Genomic DNA, 20073 nt, shown 5'->3' with positions numbered 1-20073 from the left:
TCAAAGAGCTTGACAATTTTCTTATGATTTGGCAATTTTGCTTTATTTTCTTTTAATAATAATTCATAGGATTATAGGAGAATTAGTTAAATAAGGAGTGTGGCATACCCTTTTAATATGTATTATCTAGACTTATTTTCTAGTACTGTACACAGGATTTCTCTGAAGTGATTCTTGCTCATTTCTTAGGACTCTTTAACCCCTTGAATGTCATAGGGTTTTCTTTGGCAAGGAGTACCCTTGCCAGTTCCTTCCTCTGAAATATAGAACTGGGCAAATAGGATACCTACAAAGAACATATAGCCACAGTATGATCCCTACTCCTACCTCCAAAGGGGCTGTGGGTAGCAGTTTTGCTACATGGGGGTGGTGGCCTGTTTTAATCTAACATCTGCTTATTCTCTAGGGGGAAAAGACATGTAAGGTGGCCCCCAAACAGATCTGGACCCCCTTACAATGTGGCAAATTTGCCCTTCTCGTTGCTCCAATAGTGTGTAGAAAGCTTTTTCAGCTCCCCAGAGCAAAAAATAAATAAATAAACTTTAACAAAATTTGGGTAGGGCATGGAGGAGATGCTGCCCTCACACATCTGGAATGGGTTGTATGTGCCTGATATATAATCATCTTGCACTCATGAAAGTTTCTGTGAGGTGGATAGTGACCCAAATATCTTTCATATAGGAATATTGTAATGGGTGAAGTAATCCATAATCCATTCCCTGTACCAACCCTAGTTTAGTTCTAAAACTTATCTGTTCCTTGAAATAATAACAATAACAACAACAATTAAAAAAGCTATTTAATTAAACATTGTTCACTCATGCTAACAACACTTTTCATTTTATGATTTGCTGTTTCCAGGGCACAGACAGAAGCTTGATGACTCTAAACCTAGTTTGTTCTCTGAGCGTCTCAGTGATTTAGGGCGCATCCCTCATCCCAGTATGAGAGTAGGGGTCCCGACTCAGAACCCACGGCCCCCTCTGAACACTGCACCAAGCCCTTTTAATCCACAAGGACAGAGTCAGATTACAGGTAAGAGACAGAACTATGGACTTGTATAGGCCGTGGTAGTAAATAATTAATTAAAGGCCTTTTATTGTTTTAAATTGTGGGAGAGTAAGATTATTGTCAAGTGGAAAGTGTAAGTAAATGGAAGCTAGTTGTAGACAAACTTTTCTATACCATTCATAACTGAAGCTTCTTGATTATTATTATTTATTTATTTTTTGGAGGGAGGAAATAGGAAAGTAAAAAAACCTGGATAGCTTTCTTGACACTGGCTTACATAAACTGACACAATATACATAAATATCTGCATATCTATTTGGGATTGCTTGGAAAGCATCGTGATTGTTCCACATACTACTTTACCATTTTTATTCTACATTACAGTATAGTTTCTCTATAGCATTCATATCTATCTATATCTCACTGTCTTAATAAGATGCGAATTGGATGCATGATGTTTCCATAAAAAGGAGCCCTGGTGGCACAGTGGTTAAATGCTGGTTCTGCAGCCACAAGGTTGTGAGTTCGATCCCAGGCAGGGGTCCAAGGTCCACTCAGGCTTCCATCCTTTCGTAGGTTGGTAATATGAGTATGCAGGTTGTTGGGGACAATTGGCTTATACATTGTAAACCACTTAGGGTTTACAAAGTGTTTCTAACCAACCCATCTTTCTTTGTCTGTCTGGCTGGAGGTGGGGTGTTTGGCAACATTAGGCTTGGGAGAATGATGAAGGAGGGCTGGAAAACAGAGAGTTTTGGTGGTCGGTTGCAGCAGTGAATCTTCAGTAAACAATATAATAAGCTGGGAGAGAACAGGATCCTACTGTATCCATGTGTGCCTACCTACAACAACAAGCTTCCTTCAGACTTCCTCACTGAGCTTGCATGAATAGCAAAACAGGGAGAAAAGGGGAAAACAGATCATAGAATCATAGAATTGGAAGAGACCACAAGGGCCATCCAGTCCAATCCCATTCTTCCATTCAGGAAGTCTCAATCAAAGCATCCCTGACAGATGGCCATCCAGCCTCTGTTTAAAGACCTCCAAGGAAGGAGACTCCACCACTCTCTGAGGGAGTGTGTTCCACTGTCAAACAGCCCTTACTGTCAGGAAGTTCCTCCTAATGTTGAGGTGGAATCTCTTTTCCTGTAGCTTACATCCATTGTTCTGGGTCCTCTTCTCTGGAGCAGCAAAAAACAAGCTTGTTCCCTCCTCAATATTGCATCCATTTAAGTATTAAAGAGCTATCATATCACCTCTTAACCTTCTCTTCTCCAGGCTAAATATCCCCAACTCCCTAAGTCATTCCTCATAGAACATGGTTTCCAGACTGTTCGCCATTTTAGTTGCCCTCCTTTGGACACGCTCCAGTTTCTCAATGTCCTTTTCAATTGTGGTGCCCAGAACTGGACACAATATTCCAGGTGGGGCCTGACCAAAGCAGATAAACCTGCTTCACTAGCTAATCCCATCATGTTAAAGAAACATAGGAGATTAGCGCACAGCTAAAAAAAAGTGGTTTATTACTGCCAAATTCAATTCTGTGTAAAGTCGAAGGCTTTCATGGCCGGCATCCATAGTTTTTTGTGGGTTTTTTGGGCTATGTGACCACGTTCTAGCAGAGTTTCTTTTTGACGTTTCGCCAGCCACAGATGCTGTCGAAATGTCAGAAAGAAACTCTGCTAGAACATGGCCACATAGCCCAAAAAAACCCCTCAAAAAACTATAAATTCAATTCTAATTTGCGATGTATCCTGATATCTCTCATGGATTTTTGCCACTGACGTTGCCAGCTGAGTGCAGCCCAAGTAACTTGCAGCCAGAATCCGGGTTTAGCTAGGCAGTTTGCCAAGCTAGGAGCTATCCATCTAGCCTAAAATTTGCAAAGCCAGGGGTAAATCATCTGGCTGAGCCCGGATTCTAGGCAGAAGTCACCTGGGCTGCACCCGGCCATCAGCTTTGATGGCAAAAATCCATGCAATGATATCAGAATACATTGTGAATTAGAATTGAATTTGGCAGCAGTAAATCACTTTTTTTTAGCTGTGCGCTAATCTCCATAGATTGAGAAGTTAGGTCAGCAAAACGGAAATCATAAGAAAAGGAAAGGCAGAAAGAAAGAAAGAAAAATCTCTGGATGTATTTTGAAAGAAGCTAACAAATGATTTCAAGAAACTGGCAATGTTTTTGTTTACTTGTGCAAGGCTTATTTGACCTGATTGTTTCATTTAATGTACACATACTGTTAGTTTTGAAGAAAAGGTTCCCTGAAACATATTGAGATTTTTGTGGTATGGAAACCTATCCTTATTCTTTCTGTATCATTTCTGCCTCTGGTACCAAATTTCCAAGAACTAATGCCTAGGAACACATCTACTTTGTTAACTGAGCTCTTTCTATATAGAGAAAGTAAAGAAACTCTGAAACATAATTAAAAACAAAAATGGAAAACTCACAAGTGTAGCACAATGGTTATTTTTAAAATATCCAGAAAAATGAATCTCTCTTTGTTTTTCCTCAATATACATATTATTTATTCATTTATTTATTAAGTGTCTATATATCACCTTCTGTCCAATACAGACACCAAGGATATTTAATAATTCAGATGAAAACTGAAATACAATTAAAATATTAAAATTGATTTTAGAAACACAGTGAAATGCATCAGTAGAATAAGTAACAACATGCACTGAATTAAATCATCTCCAACCAATTTAAAGGCTTGGTTGAATAAAAGTGTATTTATTTGAAGGTGGAAAGATCACAAAGTAGATTCATACTCGCCCCTTTCACCCAATGCATGTTACAGATTAGGTCAAATTACAGTTTCCCTATAGTGCTCATGTTATCTTCTTGAGCCAGTCATTGCCTCTCAACCCTAATCTACTTCACTATTTTAGAAAAAAAATTAAAAAGTTTTTTTTAAAAGGAAGAGCATGTTTGGGAGTGTGCAGGAAAAAATAATATACAATATGTTGAGCACCATTAGATAAATGAAGTAAAATTAATTAAGAAGGATATAATGGAAAAGTACATGATTGTTGTAAAGCTATCCCTGCATTCCAGTGGCCTTTTAGTTGATCCACATAGGCTAAAATCCTGTATACGTTTACTTAAAGATAAGTCCTACTGACCTCAGAGGGTTTGATTCCTAAGTAAATATGTATATGATTGCATTATTAATGTCAATAGAATATTGCTCTCCAGGAGAACTCTCAATGTAACCATCCAGTACATTTCTGTCCATGCTGGACCTCTAAAATTTATGGTTTCCTTTTGCTCTATTAAACACTGGTTTGCCTGTGCACACACATGCACATAAGAGGATTAGTAAATCAAAAGGAAGGATGTGGAGAGGAGAAAACCAGCAAAACTTAAACAATGTGCAAATCTCAAAAATAAAACAGAACTGAAGGGAGGAGGAAATATTGTCTTGCTGCATTTTTGCAGTCTTAATTTATCTTTGCTGTATTAATTCTACTTCTTTGCAATATTAATTCTACTTTAAGTAAATGATAGGTGGACGGGGGAAATTAAAATCCCTTAGTGGGAGGCTATGTGTGTCTCTGTGTGAGAGAAATATTGAAAGAGAACCTGGTACATATTCTGAGGGTTGTAATCTGAAGGGGTCTTCTGAAGGCCCTCTTAGTTGTTAGGGCTATTCCTTTCCTCTACTTTTTTTTAACTAAGTGTTTATTCTATTTGAAACAGTTTGTGGATCACACAGCACAGTTATTCCATTTCAACACTCTGCAGTAAACCTGGTTTAATTTTTGTTCTTGTCTTGACCTTACTGAGAAGAGTAAAACTATACTCTCACCTCATCTCTGAAGGCAAGCTCCCTCATGCTGTTGCAAGCAACAGTGACTTAGAGCTGGAAGAGAGCACAAGGACTGTCCAGTCCAAATCCCCTAGCTGTGCAAGAAAACACAATCAAAGCATTCCTGACAAAATGGCCATCCAGCCTAAAATCCTCCAAAGAAGGAGACTCCACCACATTATGGAGTTTATCACACTAGCGAGATTCCATAGGAAAATGGGAGTTAAATGAGATTTAAATAACCCCCCCCCCCCCCCCCCCCAAAATTCATCACACAATGTTGCGGTTAACGGGAAATAACGTGAAGTTAATCCGAATGCAAAGCAGAGAAAACATTGAAATCAAGATACATATCCACATCATTCTCTTCATGTTTAAAGCATGTGACTCTATTTTTTAAAAAGAGATAAGATCAGTCTGGCATGACTTGTTTTTGTGATCATGGTATTCTTTTCAAAGTGCTTAGACCATCTATTTAAATATGTGCTCTAGAATCTTTGCTGGTATTGACATCAGGCTGACTGGCTGGTTATTATTTGCCTTCTCTTTTTTCACCTTTTTGAAGATGGGGACAACAAGTCTATTGGGACTTCGCATATTCTACAGGGATTCTCAAAGATTATTGCCAGTGGTTCTGATAATACTCCTGCCATTTATTTTAATACTCTTGGATGAAGTTCATCTAGTCCTGGAGACTTGAATTCATTTAGACTGGCAAGGTATTCTTTACCTGTTCTGTGCTTCATTTCCCCTTCTGCATCATCTGCTTCATTTTCCACAGATTGAGCATCCTTTTTCCTTTTGTGAGAAAACTGAGGCACAGAATATGTTGAGTAGTTCTGGCCTTTCTCTGTTCCCTTTTAGCATTTCTCCACCATCATCTCCATGCAATTGTGCCTGAAAGCAGAACGGTAGCCAGTGTAGCTGTTCTAAAAGTGGATATGTGTGCTCTTCATAACCTGCCCCAGTCCACAGACTTGTCACAGGATTCTGGGTCAGCTGATGTTTTTGCACACTTTTTAACAGCAGACCTACATTGACCGTATGACTGTAGTCCCAATGGTGGTTCATAGGTATGTAACTCAATTGTGTGTCACCATGACCAGATTCAGAATCTATAAGAATATTAGCTGTTAGTGCATCACTGGAGCTGTACATATGCACTCCTAGCTGTTGCCAAAACTTGGGCCTCCACATTCAGGCATGTAAGAAATGACAGAGCTGAACCTTGAGGAAGAGAGAGTATTGGCTTTTTGACGGACTATAAGTACTGCATGTCTTTTGATAAGGCCAAACTCTATGTTCTCCGCCTAACATTTTTCATCTGAGGAAGGTGCTCTAAGGACCACTAAATGTTTAAGAAAAAAGTTTGCAGTTTTTCCTGCTATAGTCACTTACAGTACTGGTATCACATTTTGCCATAAGGAGAGGCTACTTCCTAGATAATCAAGTTGGCTATGTGACAATATTGCTGAGAACAAATGAAGCTAATTTTGAGCTTTCTTTGTCTTTGTTGTTAGATTGCCAAGTCTGATTGGTTGTGTGATGATGTCATTGTTACTGAGATGAAGGCCATTTTTGAAAAACTAATCAGGGCTGATGTGGTACCAACACCTGAAAGCCAGGTATGAAGTTAGGAAAGGGCTGCCTTAGAATCCGTCTCTACAACTGCAGGGGAGCTTATACAGAAAGGCCTCACAGAAAAGAGAGGAAACACATAAGTTTATTGCAAGGGACTTGGAGAAAGGGGGGGGGGGGAATGTATGTTATAGCATGAAAGAACAATGTCGATGTTGCTGGGAGTCCCCAATCTATTCCTCAACCATTCTACAGCCAATTTTGAAGAACGATTCTGAACAGTCCTTCAAAATTGGCTGCTGTGGAACAGTTGGTGAATGGATTGGAGACTCCCGGTGGCATCGACGGTATTGTCCTGTGCAATAACATATGTTTCCCCCCCTTTTTGGTCCATTCCCTTCCGTCCTGCTCCATTCCCATTCTCCAAGTCCTGTGCGATAAACTTAACACTTTGTGGGAAAAGGAAGTGTTTTGATATGCAACTTTTTTCCATTTAGAAATAGCAAGCAGCAACACTGTTATTTCAGTTATTGATTTTGTGGCACAGCATGATATTTCAGACATTTAGTTGGTTTGGTTAATGAATAAAAATGATTTATCTGAAGCCAAAAGGCAGAACACTGTTGGGTAACATTTATTTTAATAAATCCTGGTGAATAGAGTGTACCTGTTTATTCAAAAGGCTTCTACCTCAGCCACATGCAGCTTGCCATTGTCTCCTCTTCCACCTCAGTCTTTAATATGTGAATACAGCAGCAGCCCTAGCCTACTCTTCTCTCGCATGTGCCAGCCTTACAGTAAAGGAAAGGCCAGCTGCTCAATTGCTGCTCCCAAGGTGAATGGATGCATAGGGAGCAGCGGCTAACCAGCCAGCTGAGCAATGATTTAAAAGCCTCTTGCCTGCACTGGCCTTGCAGAAAAGGCTGATGCAGGCAAGAGCCTCTTTGGTTGCTGTTCAGTTGAAGCTACCAAGGTGACCAGGTGCAAAGGGAGAGGTTTCTTTCTGGTCAGAAGGTACAGCCATTCACCAAATTTTCTCTCAGGGAGGAAGGACTCACTCTGAGTCTAAGGACTCTTTTTTTAAAAAATCACCCCAGATACTTCTCCTTCTCCTTCCCCAGATATGTGCCCCCCTTCTGCCATCTCTTCTCTTGGCCTGTCCAACAAGTGACAGCAGCAGCAACAGTGCAGCTCCAACCTGCCAGTTAAGCTCACAAAGCTTAAGTGCAATCCCAAATGTGAAAGCTCCTTCTTGCCCCCACTTCTCCCCCACCATGTGCTCTAACTCCTCATCCTCACCTAAAAGCCATTGGTTCCCCTTGTCTGTCTTTTCCATGAATACATTGACTGAGGGCCTCCCTGCTGCACCTTTTTTCCTCTCCACCTCCCTGCTATCCACCTTTTGCTCACCTCCCCCCCTGGATCTTTTCACTGCCTCCAGGGGGCAGTACCACCTAATTTGGGAATCAATACCTCACAGGTACATTGATGGCTGAATGGAAAAGGTGTGTGGTTCTATTATTCAGTTGAATATCTCAAAAATATTAAATTTCAGCACTGAAAAGAGCTTCACGTACACTACAGCCTAAACTGGGTTGTTAATCCTGATTAGAATAAACTGAGTGAATAAACCTTTCCAAACCTTTGTTAGTGTGTTTTCCTGAGGGGGTGGGGCTTCTGTGAGTCACTGTGACCATGGCCTTTTACAGACAGCCAAAATAAAGCTGCTTCAAGTCACAGTGGAGATATGCTGTTTCAATGATGCATGCGTCCTAAGAGTCCAGAAGCCACACCAAAGCCACGCTCCAGTCCTTAGGGCTGGAGTGTGGCTTTGGTGCGACTTCTGGACTCTTAGGACGCATGCATCATTGAAACACCATACCTCCACTGTGACTCGAAGCAGCTTTATTTTGGCTGTCTGTAACAGGCCCAAATTTTTCCAGGGGTTTGTTACAGTGCAAAGCCAGGCATAGTCAGACACACATTCTGGACTTTAGGAGAGCTGATTTCAGTAAACGGAGGCAAAGAAGGCATGGAGAAATGCTAACAGAGGACAGAGAAAAGGCAGAATTATTCAACACCTTCTTTGCCTCAGTCTTCTCACAAAAAGAAAAGGGTGGTCAACCTCAAGAAAATGGAGCAGAGGACACAATGGGAGAAATGCTGCCTGTCCGGGAAAGCAGCCAAAGGGCTGATAAGGCAGCTAGTTCTCAAACAAACAACCCCCTCCCAGCACAGCAAAGTCAGTGTAAGCTACACAGTCCTAGAGAGTTGCAGTAGCTTTACCAAAAGGGATTACCAAAAGAATTGTCAGACGGTCCGAGGTTCAGGGTAACAGATAGGCAGATCGATGAAGCAGTCCAAGGTCAAGGTTTCCGGGTAGTCAAGACAAGAAGCCAAGGAGCCAGAGACAGAGTCTTTCCCCTAAAAGAGTCAGATATCCACTGGCAAAGAACCACACATGCTCCAGGTGCTTAAGAAGGCAAGGAGCTGGCCTTCAGCTGTGCCTGATTACGAAGACGCTTCTGATAAAGCCTCCGAGATCTTCGAAGGCCCTCTCTTTCTGCTCGACGCTCATTGAAGGTAGGCACACTGCCCAGATCCTCCTCCATGTCCACAGCCTCGGCACCAGGCAAACTTGACTGCTGAACCTCTGGAGGGGCCATAGACTCTGCTCCAGCAGAACTAGGGCCAGCCTCTGGCTCCTCCATTACAGGTTCAAGCCCCTGGGGCTCTGGCTCCTCCATTATAGATTCGGATCCCAGAGGCTCTAGCTCATCCTCTGAGTCCTCCAAGCCATCTTCCAGGCTGGGCATGACACTGCCCAGAATAAGTAAAGAGGTAGTACAGGAATACCTTGTCAATCTAAATGAATTTAAATCTCCAGGACCTGATGAACTACATCTAAGGGTATTTTAAAAACTGGCAAGTGTAATCTCAGAGCTATTGACAATAATTTTTCAGAACTACTGGAGAATAGGAGAAGTCCCAGCAGACTGGAGGAGGACAAACGTTGTCCCCATCTTCAAAAAAGGGGGGAAAGGAGATCCCAACAATTATCATCCAGTTGGTCTGACATCAATACCAGGAAAGATTCTAGAGCAGAATCAATTGGTTATTGAATAATAATTTGGAACAATTGTATTATATTACAAGAATGATATAGGAGAGTAGAAAAGGAATGTACGGAGAGGAATGTATAATGAAAATGTGCTTGTTTATCTGTTTGTTTGTTTGTTTTTGATGTCTAATTAAAACCACAACAAAAACTATAATAAAAAAGAAAGATTCTGGAGCAGATTATTAAACAGAGAGTCTGTGAACATCTAGAAAGAATTGCCATAATCACAAAAAGTCAACATGGGTTTCAGAGAAACAAGTAATGCCAGTCAAATCTGATCACTTTTTTTTTTATAAAATTACTAGCGTAGTAGATTGAGGAAATGCTGTGGATATTGCACATCTTAATTTCAGTAAGGCCTTTGACAAGGTCTCCCATGACATTTTTGCAAACAAGCTAATAAATTGTGGGTTAGACAATGCAACTGTTTAAACGGATTTGTAATTGGTTGACCAGCCAAATCCAAAAGGTGCTCAACAATGGCTCCTTTTCATTCTGGAAAGAACCAGTAGGGTCCCAAGGGGTTCTATCCTGGGCAGAGTGCTGTTCAACATCTTTATAAATGACTTGGATGAAAGAACAGAGGGCATGCTTATCAAATTTGCAGATGACACCAAATTAGGAAGAATAGATAATACCACAGAAGACAGGATCAAAATTCAAAATGATCTTAATAGATTAGAAAGCTGGGCCAATGCTAAGAAAATGAATTTCAACACAGAGAAATATAAGATACTGTACTTAGGGCAGAAAAATGAAATGCATAGATATAGGATCGGGGATGTCTAACTTAACAAGAATACGTGTGAAAGAAATCTATGAGCTCAAGTAGACCTCAAGTTGAACATGAATCAACAGTGTGATGCAGCAGCTAAAAATATGAATCAACAGTATGATGTGGAAGCTAAAAAAGACCAATGTGATTCTAGTCTGCATCAACAGAAATATATTGTCTAGATAAAGGGAGGTAATAGTGCCACTTTGTTCTGCATTGGGCTGGAATACTGTGTCCAGTTCTGGGTACCACAATTCAAAAAGGATGTTGACAAGCTGCAATGTCTCCAGAGAAGGGCAACCAAAGTGGTGAAAAGTCTGGAAACCTTTCCCTATGAAGAGGGAATTAGAGAGCTAGGTATGCTTAGTCTGGAGAAGAGGAGGTCAAGAGGTCATATGATAGCCTTGTTTAAATATTGGAAGGGATATCATATTGATTAGAGAGCAAGCTTGTTTTCTGCTGCTCCAGAGAACAGGACCCGGAACAATGGATGCAAGCTACAGGAAAAGAAATTCCACCTCAACATTAGGATTCCACCTCAACATTACATCCTGACAGTAAAAGCTCTTCATCAGTGGAGCAAACTCTCTCGGAGTGTAGTGGAGTCTCCTTCTTTGGAGGTCTTTGAACAGAGGCCAGATGGCCATCTATTGGGGATGCTTTGATTGTGAGTCCCTGCATGGGAGGGGGTAGAACTGGATGGTCCCTGTGGTCTCTTCCAGCTCAATGATTCTATGAAATTAGAGTTAGAGCCAGTATGAACTGGCACAATACACCAGTTTCCTGGCTGCATGCATGCGTGGTATATGGATAACAAATGTCCCAACACAGCCTGGAAGCAAGCATCACACTGTCCTTCTGCCCAGATGGTGGGCAGTATTGCAGTGTTCTGGCGGTGCAGTGTTCATAGGCTGCACACTGCAGGAGCGCTGAAGAGGCATCACCATGGTGGAAAAGCCACCCCTTTTCCAGCGCAAAAAGGAGTGGCATTTTACCATCTCTTTTTGCACTGCAAAAAAGCTGGAGTGGAGCTTTTTGTGTGGTTGCTGCAGTTCTCACCTGGCCTTTTCAGGGTCAGTGTCATGTTGTCTGTTTGGCCGGTCTGTTTCAGCCCATACTTGCTTGTAACTCACCATTCAACAATTGATTGAATGGGTCTACTTTAGTGGAGACAAACTGTCAGATATCCAACAACAACAACATTTAAAACATACAAAAACATCAGTAAATATGTCACGACATGACCACTATCTACATTAGTTTCCTCATTTTGTTCTTGCTTGCCTTCAAGTAATTTTCAAATAATGGTGAACCCAGTGCAACCCTATCACAGGAATTTCTTGGCAAGTTTCTTTATAGGGGGTTTGCCATTGCCACCCTCTGAGGCTGAGAGAGTGTGACTTCTGACGATCACTCAATGGGTTTCATGGCCAAGTAGGGATTCGAACCCTGTTCCCCAGAGTCATAGTTGAATACTCAAACCACTACACCATGCTAGCTCTACTCCAGCAATATATCTGGCTTGCTATCCAATTTCTTTCCCCTCTTAAAAATCTTAAAGATCCCTTGTGATTCTCTGGAGTGGTGATGGTGGTGATTAGACAGGATCTTTCAAAAACAAAGTCTCTGGCTTTAGATGTCTCCTTGCACTAACATTTTTTGACTTTCATTAAAGCTTTCAGTATATTTTTTAAAATAACAAATTCAGACTGCAGATCTACCACTTAGATTATTAGTTCTTCTCTGCTCCTCAAATTTGGTACTCATACTTATCTGGGAGTAAGCCTCACTGAACTCAGCAGCATTTGCTTCTGAATAGGAATGTATAGGATCATGCTATTAATTGCTTAATATAGAAACATATTTTCTTCTGAGAGACAGTGGCGGGTTTTTTGTAAGTAAAAATACTCCATGTAACTGTCCATTATACTGATAGGATATTGCTATATGGTATTGATATCATATCTAGATAGCATACAGGGAACCGCTGGTTTTCATGGTGTGTTCTGAAAATATTGAAGCCATAGAAAACACATTTTGAGTTTTTGGGGAGGAAGAGGACAGAAAATTTTGGAAGAACTGAAAAAAGTAGTATTAATCTCAGTTTACAGATTGAAAGTCATGTTTTTAGTTTAGGAGCATAAAATTCATTATATATAACACACACACACATACATACACATACAGAAATATAATTTGTGTAAAATATACACATACGTACACATACATACACATACATAAATATAATTTATAACTGAGGAAAGGAAACCAACACTAGAAATTATAGTGATATAAAGCTGCACATAGTTGTATATGCAAGTAAGTAAGTCTTCATCTTACACAGTTTTAGAAGGGATACTGGGGCAGTAAATGCATAAACAGCTTATATTAAATGCTTTATTTGGCATTGTAAAAGAAAATATTCTCCAAATGGGAAAAAACTGTTTCCTCCCTGCATTTTTCCATTTTTTCTGGGGCATCCACTTCTCTAGGTTTAGAAATTTGCAAATTCTTTTTGATGGCTATAATTCCTCAGTGATAATGTATATACTGACAAATAATATTGCATAAAAACTAGATTCTAGATCTCCCCCAACAATATGACAGTGTGTAAGACAACACTGGATACATTCCAGGGCACAGCTTTGTGTAAAGAGGACAATAGAGAAGCCTTCATTGATAGCATACACAGCTATTTTATGCTAGCGTAGTAAACAGGATTCTGATTAGATTGTTTTCTTTCCCAGGTCTCGGATGATAGCTGTTTTCTGGCTGATATTTGTATGTTTTTGATGTGTGTGAGAGCATATTCTGGAGGCTGTGGGTCCCTCATTCCTCTTCTCAGAGATGTGTTTATTGTTAAAAACTCAGAGTAGAATATGGCAATGCAAGGTATGCAACATGTGGCAGTGCAAGGCATAGATTAGTAGAGTTGCTCTTATTCAACATGGCATTTTAACTGGCGTGCTGTAAAAGCAACACAGAGAGGTCATAAAGTACAAACCACCCAATAAGCATATATTTTTCTTGAGGAAGTGCAGACCCAAATGGAAAATGGAATCCAGTAAATTGACCATAAATACTCTTGTCAACTCAAAATTTTGTGTTGGGGTGTTTGTTAATCTCCTTCCTACCTAAAATCTTATAGAACATGCCTGTACATAGGAAGGTTTTGTCTCGTTGTGTTTAGACAGAAAATTCTAGCAACCATAGGTGCTTTATAGAAGGGCTCTATTGGGCGCTGTCATTACGCGTGAGGGGCGGTACTTCCTGATGCGCCTTGTCCCTCACATGTAACGAGGGCGCCAAAATTGTGGTGCCCTATACAGATGGGCACCACCATTTTGACGTAATGGACGCCTAGCATCCGCACGTCTCAGCGCCCTTGTGACGCCACAAGGGCGCCATTGGCGCCTTGCGGTGTCACAACGGCGCCAGAAAAAGAAGCCGCTTTTTATGGCTTCTTTTTGCTGCACAGGGGAGCCAAGTAGTTTGTCCGCTGGGGCTCCCTCACACAGCAAAACACCTTAAATAGATAATTTTGTGAGATATTCTTTTCATATACAAAAACAACAACAGCAAAAATTATTATATGTGAGACAGGAAAAGGCATAATGGTTAAAATGTGGCCAACATACAAAGTGGGATCTCAGTAGAGGAGCTATAGAAACTGAAAGTAGGAGTTAAGCTAGCTTTCACATCAACACTGTGGCAACATCTGATCTAGAGGAAACTGTGACTTTGGTAACTGAAATAACAGCATACAGACAAATAGTTGGAACCATGAGAAATATTTTAAACATCAACAGTACAGTGTTCATTTCTCAGAGTTAGAGAAACTCTTATTATTATGGGGATTTTTTTGTGGGATGGATGGAGTAGGAAACCCCTAGAATCCTCAGTCAAGGAATTATCCTCTGGTGACTCTGATGAAACTACACACATTAGAATTCCACAGGATGTGGCCATGTCAGATAAAATGGAATCATAGCACTAGAAATGCATAATATACTGTAAAAGGGAAGCTAAACCTGCCATCTTCAGTGACGTGGCAGCAAGCTCACATGACTCTGTCTTGTTTGTAGACCTGGTACTGTATATGGTTTTCCTTCAGAGTTTATCACTGATGTTTCCTATCCTGTTTCTTCTGTACTTTAAAATGTACATCCTTTGTAGATAACTTCCTCTGTGTCACTGATGCATAGTGCACAGTCTGTTCTGCCCCTTACCTTCTTTCCGATCCTGCTTAGTTTCCCTGTTCCTTGGACCTTCTTATTCAGCTTCCCAGTCTTGACTCTTCCAGTGCTCACCTTCTGCCCGTGTGTGTGTGTGTGTGTGTGTGTGTGTGTGTGTGTTTTGGGGGGGGCTGTATAAGGTCCTTTCCAATCAAGCGTATGTTTCTCTTCTTCACAGAATTATAGCATTGGAAGGTACCTCATAGGCCACCTAGTCAACCCCCCCCCCAAACACACACACTCAGTGCAGGATCTTGAACTAAAGCATCCCCAGGAGGTAGTTGTCCAGTTTCTTTTTGAAGATGTCCAGAGAAGGGGACCCTACCACATCTTTAGGAAGTTGCTTCCATTGCCAAACAGCTTTTACTGTCATGGTCAGTTTGCTATGACTGCTGTTATTGTAATGGAAACTGTTTTGTTTCTGTTGTGTCCCTCTCTGAAGTTAGAACATTCTGTGATATCTCAGCAATTTGACCTTGCTTATGACAGACCTCTGAGTTGGCAGTCAGGTGGCAATACTGATTTAAGGAATATGAAAAAGACCAGCATGAATGTAGCTTGCCTTTGCTGCCCACCTATCTCTGTGAAGTACTAAAGAGTGTGGTTCTGCCTGCTTCTGTGAAGAGAAGTACCTTGGTAAAACAGACAGATGAACCTCCCGGAATATACCATGAGGGGCAAATAACTTTCAGTCCCATGATAATAATCAGTATGGCACTAAACGTTGGGAAAAACACTCTGTTGGATACTTTCAGCCTAAGAGAGGCTTAGGTAGTAGGAGATTGTTGTTTGTTTCCCTGCTGTTACCTCCTTTCTTGTGTAACTAACCTGTGCATGGAATTAAGCAACACAGCAGATGGCAGATGGAAATATGCAGAGACATTTATAGATGGAGTATTATTTATATTAGTAACCACTCCAAAATAATTATATAGGGCATTTCATTTCGTGTTGTGCAGAAACAAATAGTTATCTCTGCCTCGTCATCCACTTTTGCTTCCCTGTGTGTTTTCTCCTCCCATTTCATCTACTGTAGTGTGCTAAACATTCCTCTAGACCAGTGGTTCCCAACCTGTGCTCATTAAACAGCTCATATGGCTCATATGTTATTTGCCTTTCACAGTTGAAAAATCATGCTATGCTTGTCAGAACTCATGATGGTGCTCTTGGACATCTCAGCGGCATTCAATACTATAGACCATGGTATCCTTCTGGAACGCCTGAGGGAGTTCAGTATTGGGGTCACTGCGCTCCAGTGGTTCCATTCCTACCTCTCAGGCAGATTCCAGATGGTGATGCTGGAGGACAGCTGCTCTTCTAAGAGAGAGCTGACATCTGGAATCCCTCAGGGCACCATTCTGTCCCCCATGCTTTTCAACATTTACATGAAGCCGCTGGGAGAGATCATCCGGAGAAATGGGGCGTGGTGTCATCAGTATGCTGATGACACCCAAATTTATTTATCTATGTCCCCGACTATTGCAGTGACTAGAGATAGCATCTCTCCTCTGGATGCCTGTCTTGGATTGGTAATGGGCTGGATGAGGGAAAACAAACTCAGACTGAATCCAGAGAAAACGGAGGTACTTGCGATAGGTACCCCAAGTCCAGGGATGGAGTTTTGTCACCCAGTCCTAGATGGGGTCACACTTCCCCTAAAGGATGAGGTTTGCAGTTTGGGAGCACTGCTGGATCCGTCCTTACCACTGACATCCCAAATAGATGCAAAGTCCAAGAGTGTTTGGTATCAGCTTCGGTTGATACACCAACTGCGTCCCTACCTGGACTGAAAAGACCTTGAATCAGTAGTACTTGCACTGGTAATCTCTCGGTTAGATTTCTGCAATGCGCTCTACTTGGGGCTACCCTTGTACCAAATTCGGAAGCTTCAATTGGTTCAAAATGGAGCAGCCAGATTGCTGACTGGAACATCTAGGTTTGACCATATAACACCAATACTGAAATCTCTTCACTGGCTGCCAATTAGCTTCCGGGTGCAATACAAGGTGTTGATTATTACCTTTAAAGCCCTACATGGCTCAGGCGTGAGGTACTTGCGGGAGCTCTTCTCCCTACATAATCCGCCCTGCACTCTTAGAACATCTGGGAAGTTCTTACTAGAATATTATAATACCAGGCTAATGACAACTTCACATAAGGCATTCACTGCCGCGGCCCCAAGATTATGCATAAGAGGAAGAGGTTGTACTGACATCAAGAAAAGTTTGAGCTAGCAGCAACCGAGTTTAAGATGGGTAGGGATTTTGAAAAAGCTGTATATGTCCATGGCCAGAGGACTCAAGTTTTCAGAGCAGCTCCTCACAGGACTATATTTTCAATGGCCCTGTAAGATAAACAATTTATCAAGCAAAAATGGCCACCACTGATCAAACATCTTTAAAGCCTACACACTTCAGGTCTAGGTTATATGAAGGACTGTATTCATCCTTACGAACCAGCCATTGCTCTGAAATCTGCTGGAGAGGCCAATCTATTGCACCACCTTGACTGGTACATATGATGGGAACATGGGAGATGGTTTTCTCTCTGGCTGCCCCCAGTCTCTAGAACTCCCTTCCCAGAGAAGTTAGACTGGCATCCTCCCTACCTTCATTGCACAGACAAGCAAAGGCTTTTCTATTCTAACAGGCATTTGATGAGGGATTGTATAAAGCCTAGTTTACACAGTGTCCTGGATATTACTAATTGCTGTGCTCGGGGTGTGTTTGTTTTAATGATAAACGTTTTTAACCTGGTGTTGATTTTTTGTTATTGTTTAATTGTTTAATACCTTTTATATTTGTGGATTTTTAACAATGTTTTTAATTGTAAGCCATTTTGAGTCCCAAACTGGGAACAAAGTGGGATAGAAATAAGAAAAAATAATAATAAGTAGTAGTAGTAGTTTACAAAGATTTTATAAAATGAGAAAGCTCTTGGCATAAAATGCCAGTTTCAATCACAAATGAAAGTATGCAAAAGATTCAGGCTTATAAACTAAAGGAAAAATGGGAAAGAAAAGACAATTAACAATCAATACATGTGCAATCATTTAGATTTAAACTGTTTTCCTTTTCAACAATATATGGACCTATGACAGAATTGTTAGAGAAGTAAATGTTTATAACTTCTTTGGCTTATGTAAGTTCAAATACACAAATTGCCTGCTATAGCAGAAATAGACTATAGGAACTTCTTAGTGTCCAATATATTATTTTGCTACATGACATATGAATCTTCCGCCAATGAGTGCGACTATTGTTTTTAAGTTCAGTTTAGTTTGTCCAAATAGTGCAGGCTAAAAACGTATTCTCAGGTTTCTTAAAAACCTTGTTTCATTGTTTTTTCTGGTGGTTCTTTTTGACTCCTTATATCCAGCTTCTGGTATAAATTCTTCTGAATTGTCAGATTTAGTTCTTTTAGATGAGGGGTATATTCCATGTGTACATCTTATACTCTCTGTGTTGGGACCTGCAGTAATAGAATCTGTCTGAAAAAGGCCATCACTTCTGGAACCAAGTGTCACTATAGCTTTCAAATCCCTTTATTCATTGTAGGCTTAATCCTTCTCTATTCTTTCACCTTGCTATGATCCACACCAGTTTTGAAAACTGCCAGTATTTAGTTGTACTTCTGTCAACATCCAATACAGCCTTTCTCACTACAGTTTAATCAACATTCCCTTGTTCAGTGATCAAGGGCTGATCTGGAAGAAGACACTTGATCAGTCAGATTTCTGCACACCTTACATAGAAATAAGCCTCATTGAATTCCATGGGGGTTTACCTCTGAGTAGACATATACAGATTTCATCTCTTGGGAGCCACACAAATTCTTTGAGTTGCCATTCCCATAAAGGCCAAGTGTTTGGAGTCTTTTTCTTCTGACACATTCCCATCATTTATAAAGAAAATGGTACTTGGACAATAACTCCACCAGCTGTTCCTGTCTCTCATTTTAAATTATTTTTCTCTTTTGTTTTGTTTTGTTTTTAGACCCCAGACAAGCACAGTCATCCCCTCCATGGTCCTATGACCAGTCTTACCCATCATACTTGAGCCAGATGACTTCGCCATCCATTCATTCCACAACTCCCCTGTCCTCCACACGAGGCACAGGGCTTCCTGCCATCACCGATGTACCCAGGCGCCTCTCAGGTAAAGACTGTGTTTGAATTAAACCAGCTATCTCAGATAGAAACAGGACAAGCTAAAGCTGCTTAGTGGGTAAATACTAACAAGTATTATTACCCTCATCTGCCAGTTAACAAAAATAGTTGGGGTTGTTCTATAAGCTGGTTCCAGTCCCACTCATCTTTTTAGTTCCATGGCCTGAATGTCAGGAAGTCCCTCAAAGTCACAGAGTCTTATGGATTCAGCCTGCTTTCTTTCACACCATTTTCAGCAGAGGAGTGCTGTGCTCTAGCTCTCTTATGTGAAATGGGTTTTTCTTTTGTGTTTCCTTCTAAACCCTTGTTTCACTCTCATACATGAATTTATTCCTTAATATCAAAATCTCTGTACTTGGCACTCATTCCTCTCAAAGCAATACACTGAGAATATGTCGTTGTTAGTTTCTGTGTTCTTCAGAGTCCTAACAGAGCCTAAGTTAATATATTTTTGAATGCAGTCCTGGAATAGATTGGTCAACCTGTGGAAAGACATGAAGACAAGGAAAAAGAAAATGAGTGTTATAGAGACGCCTTGTAAACAGCCAGGGTGCTAGTATTAGCCATACAAACAGATGTGCTGTATATACATGCATATTATACTTTCTTGTACTTTGTGGTCCACCTCTAGATAAAATGATCCACTTAGGCCCCATTCCGACCCGCTCATTTGCTCTGGGTAGATCCAATCTGGATTCGCTGAGTCGGTACCGAATCTCCCCGAAAATAAGTTTCCACTACCCTTTATTAATGCAATTTGCCCCTCTGAAGTTCACATTTACAGTACCGCTTTAAAAAGAAGCCTCCTTTGTTGTCAATAAAATTCACTTCTGCTTTCGTCAAAGGTGACATATCCTACAACCATTGACCAACAGAATGGGTGCTTTCCCCCTCCTTTTAAAAAAAAAACTGGTGGCAGTGTTCGCATATGCTGTCAACTTGTACAAATTTAAAAACCTCCAGGTGTATGTGTGTGTGTTTGAATGACAGCCTCTAGTTTCCCCTTCACTTCCAGCCCAGCATTCCTCCTCTTTGGAACCTCTTCCTTCCCTTCCCATTCAGACAAATGCCACTTTTGAAGCCCTTGCCTCTCCCCCCCCCCGCAATGCCAGCCTCTTCCCCTCCCTTCCAGCCAAAGCATTAGCATAACTCACAGTAGTATAATAATAATAATAATAATAATAATAATAATAATAATAATAATAATTGTCACTTGCAGGGGAGGCCACCTCAGAATGCCATCTCTGCATCCTCTTTCTTTGCTTTTCCTCTGATTGCCATCCCAGAATGCCATTTCTTCTTACACACATATGTAGCAAAAGCTTTCACACATACAATTTGCCAATTTAAAAGGGAAGCATA

At 40.9% G+C, this 20073-nt stretch overlaps 1 protein-coding gene across 1 annotated transcript in view; it reads left to right on the top strand.

Moving 5' to 3' along the window:
* Positions 1-20073, top strand: part of RUNX2 (RUNX family transcription factor 2) — a 170490-nt gene that overhangs the window by 113895 nt on the left and 36522 nt on the right. The window contains 2 exon segments of the mRNA XM_042477000.1: positions 862-1035; positions 18539-18700. Of these exon segments, the coding sequence (XP_042332934.1) occupies positions 862-1035; positions 18539-18700 (336 nt within the window).

Source organism: Sceloporus undulatus, chromosome 1 (assembly GCF_019175285.1).
Source record: "Sceloporus undulatus isolate JIND9_A2432 ecotype Alabama chromosome 1, SceUnd_v1.1, whole genome shotgun sequence".
Classification (NCBI taxonomy): Eukaryota; Metazoa; Chordata; class Lepidosauria; order Squamata; family Phrynosomatidae; genus Sceloporus; species Sceloporus undulatus.
This window is presented reverse-complemented; position numbering and strand designations above follow the sequence as displayed.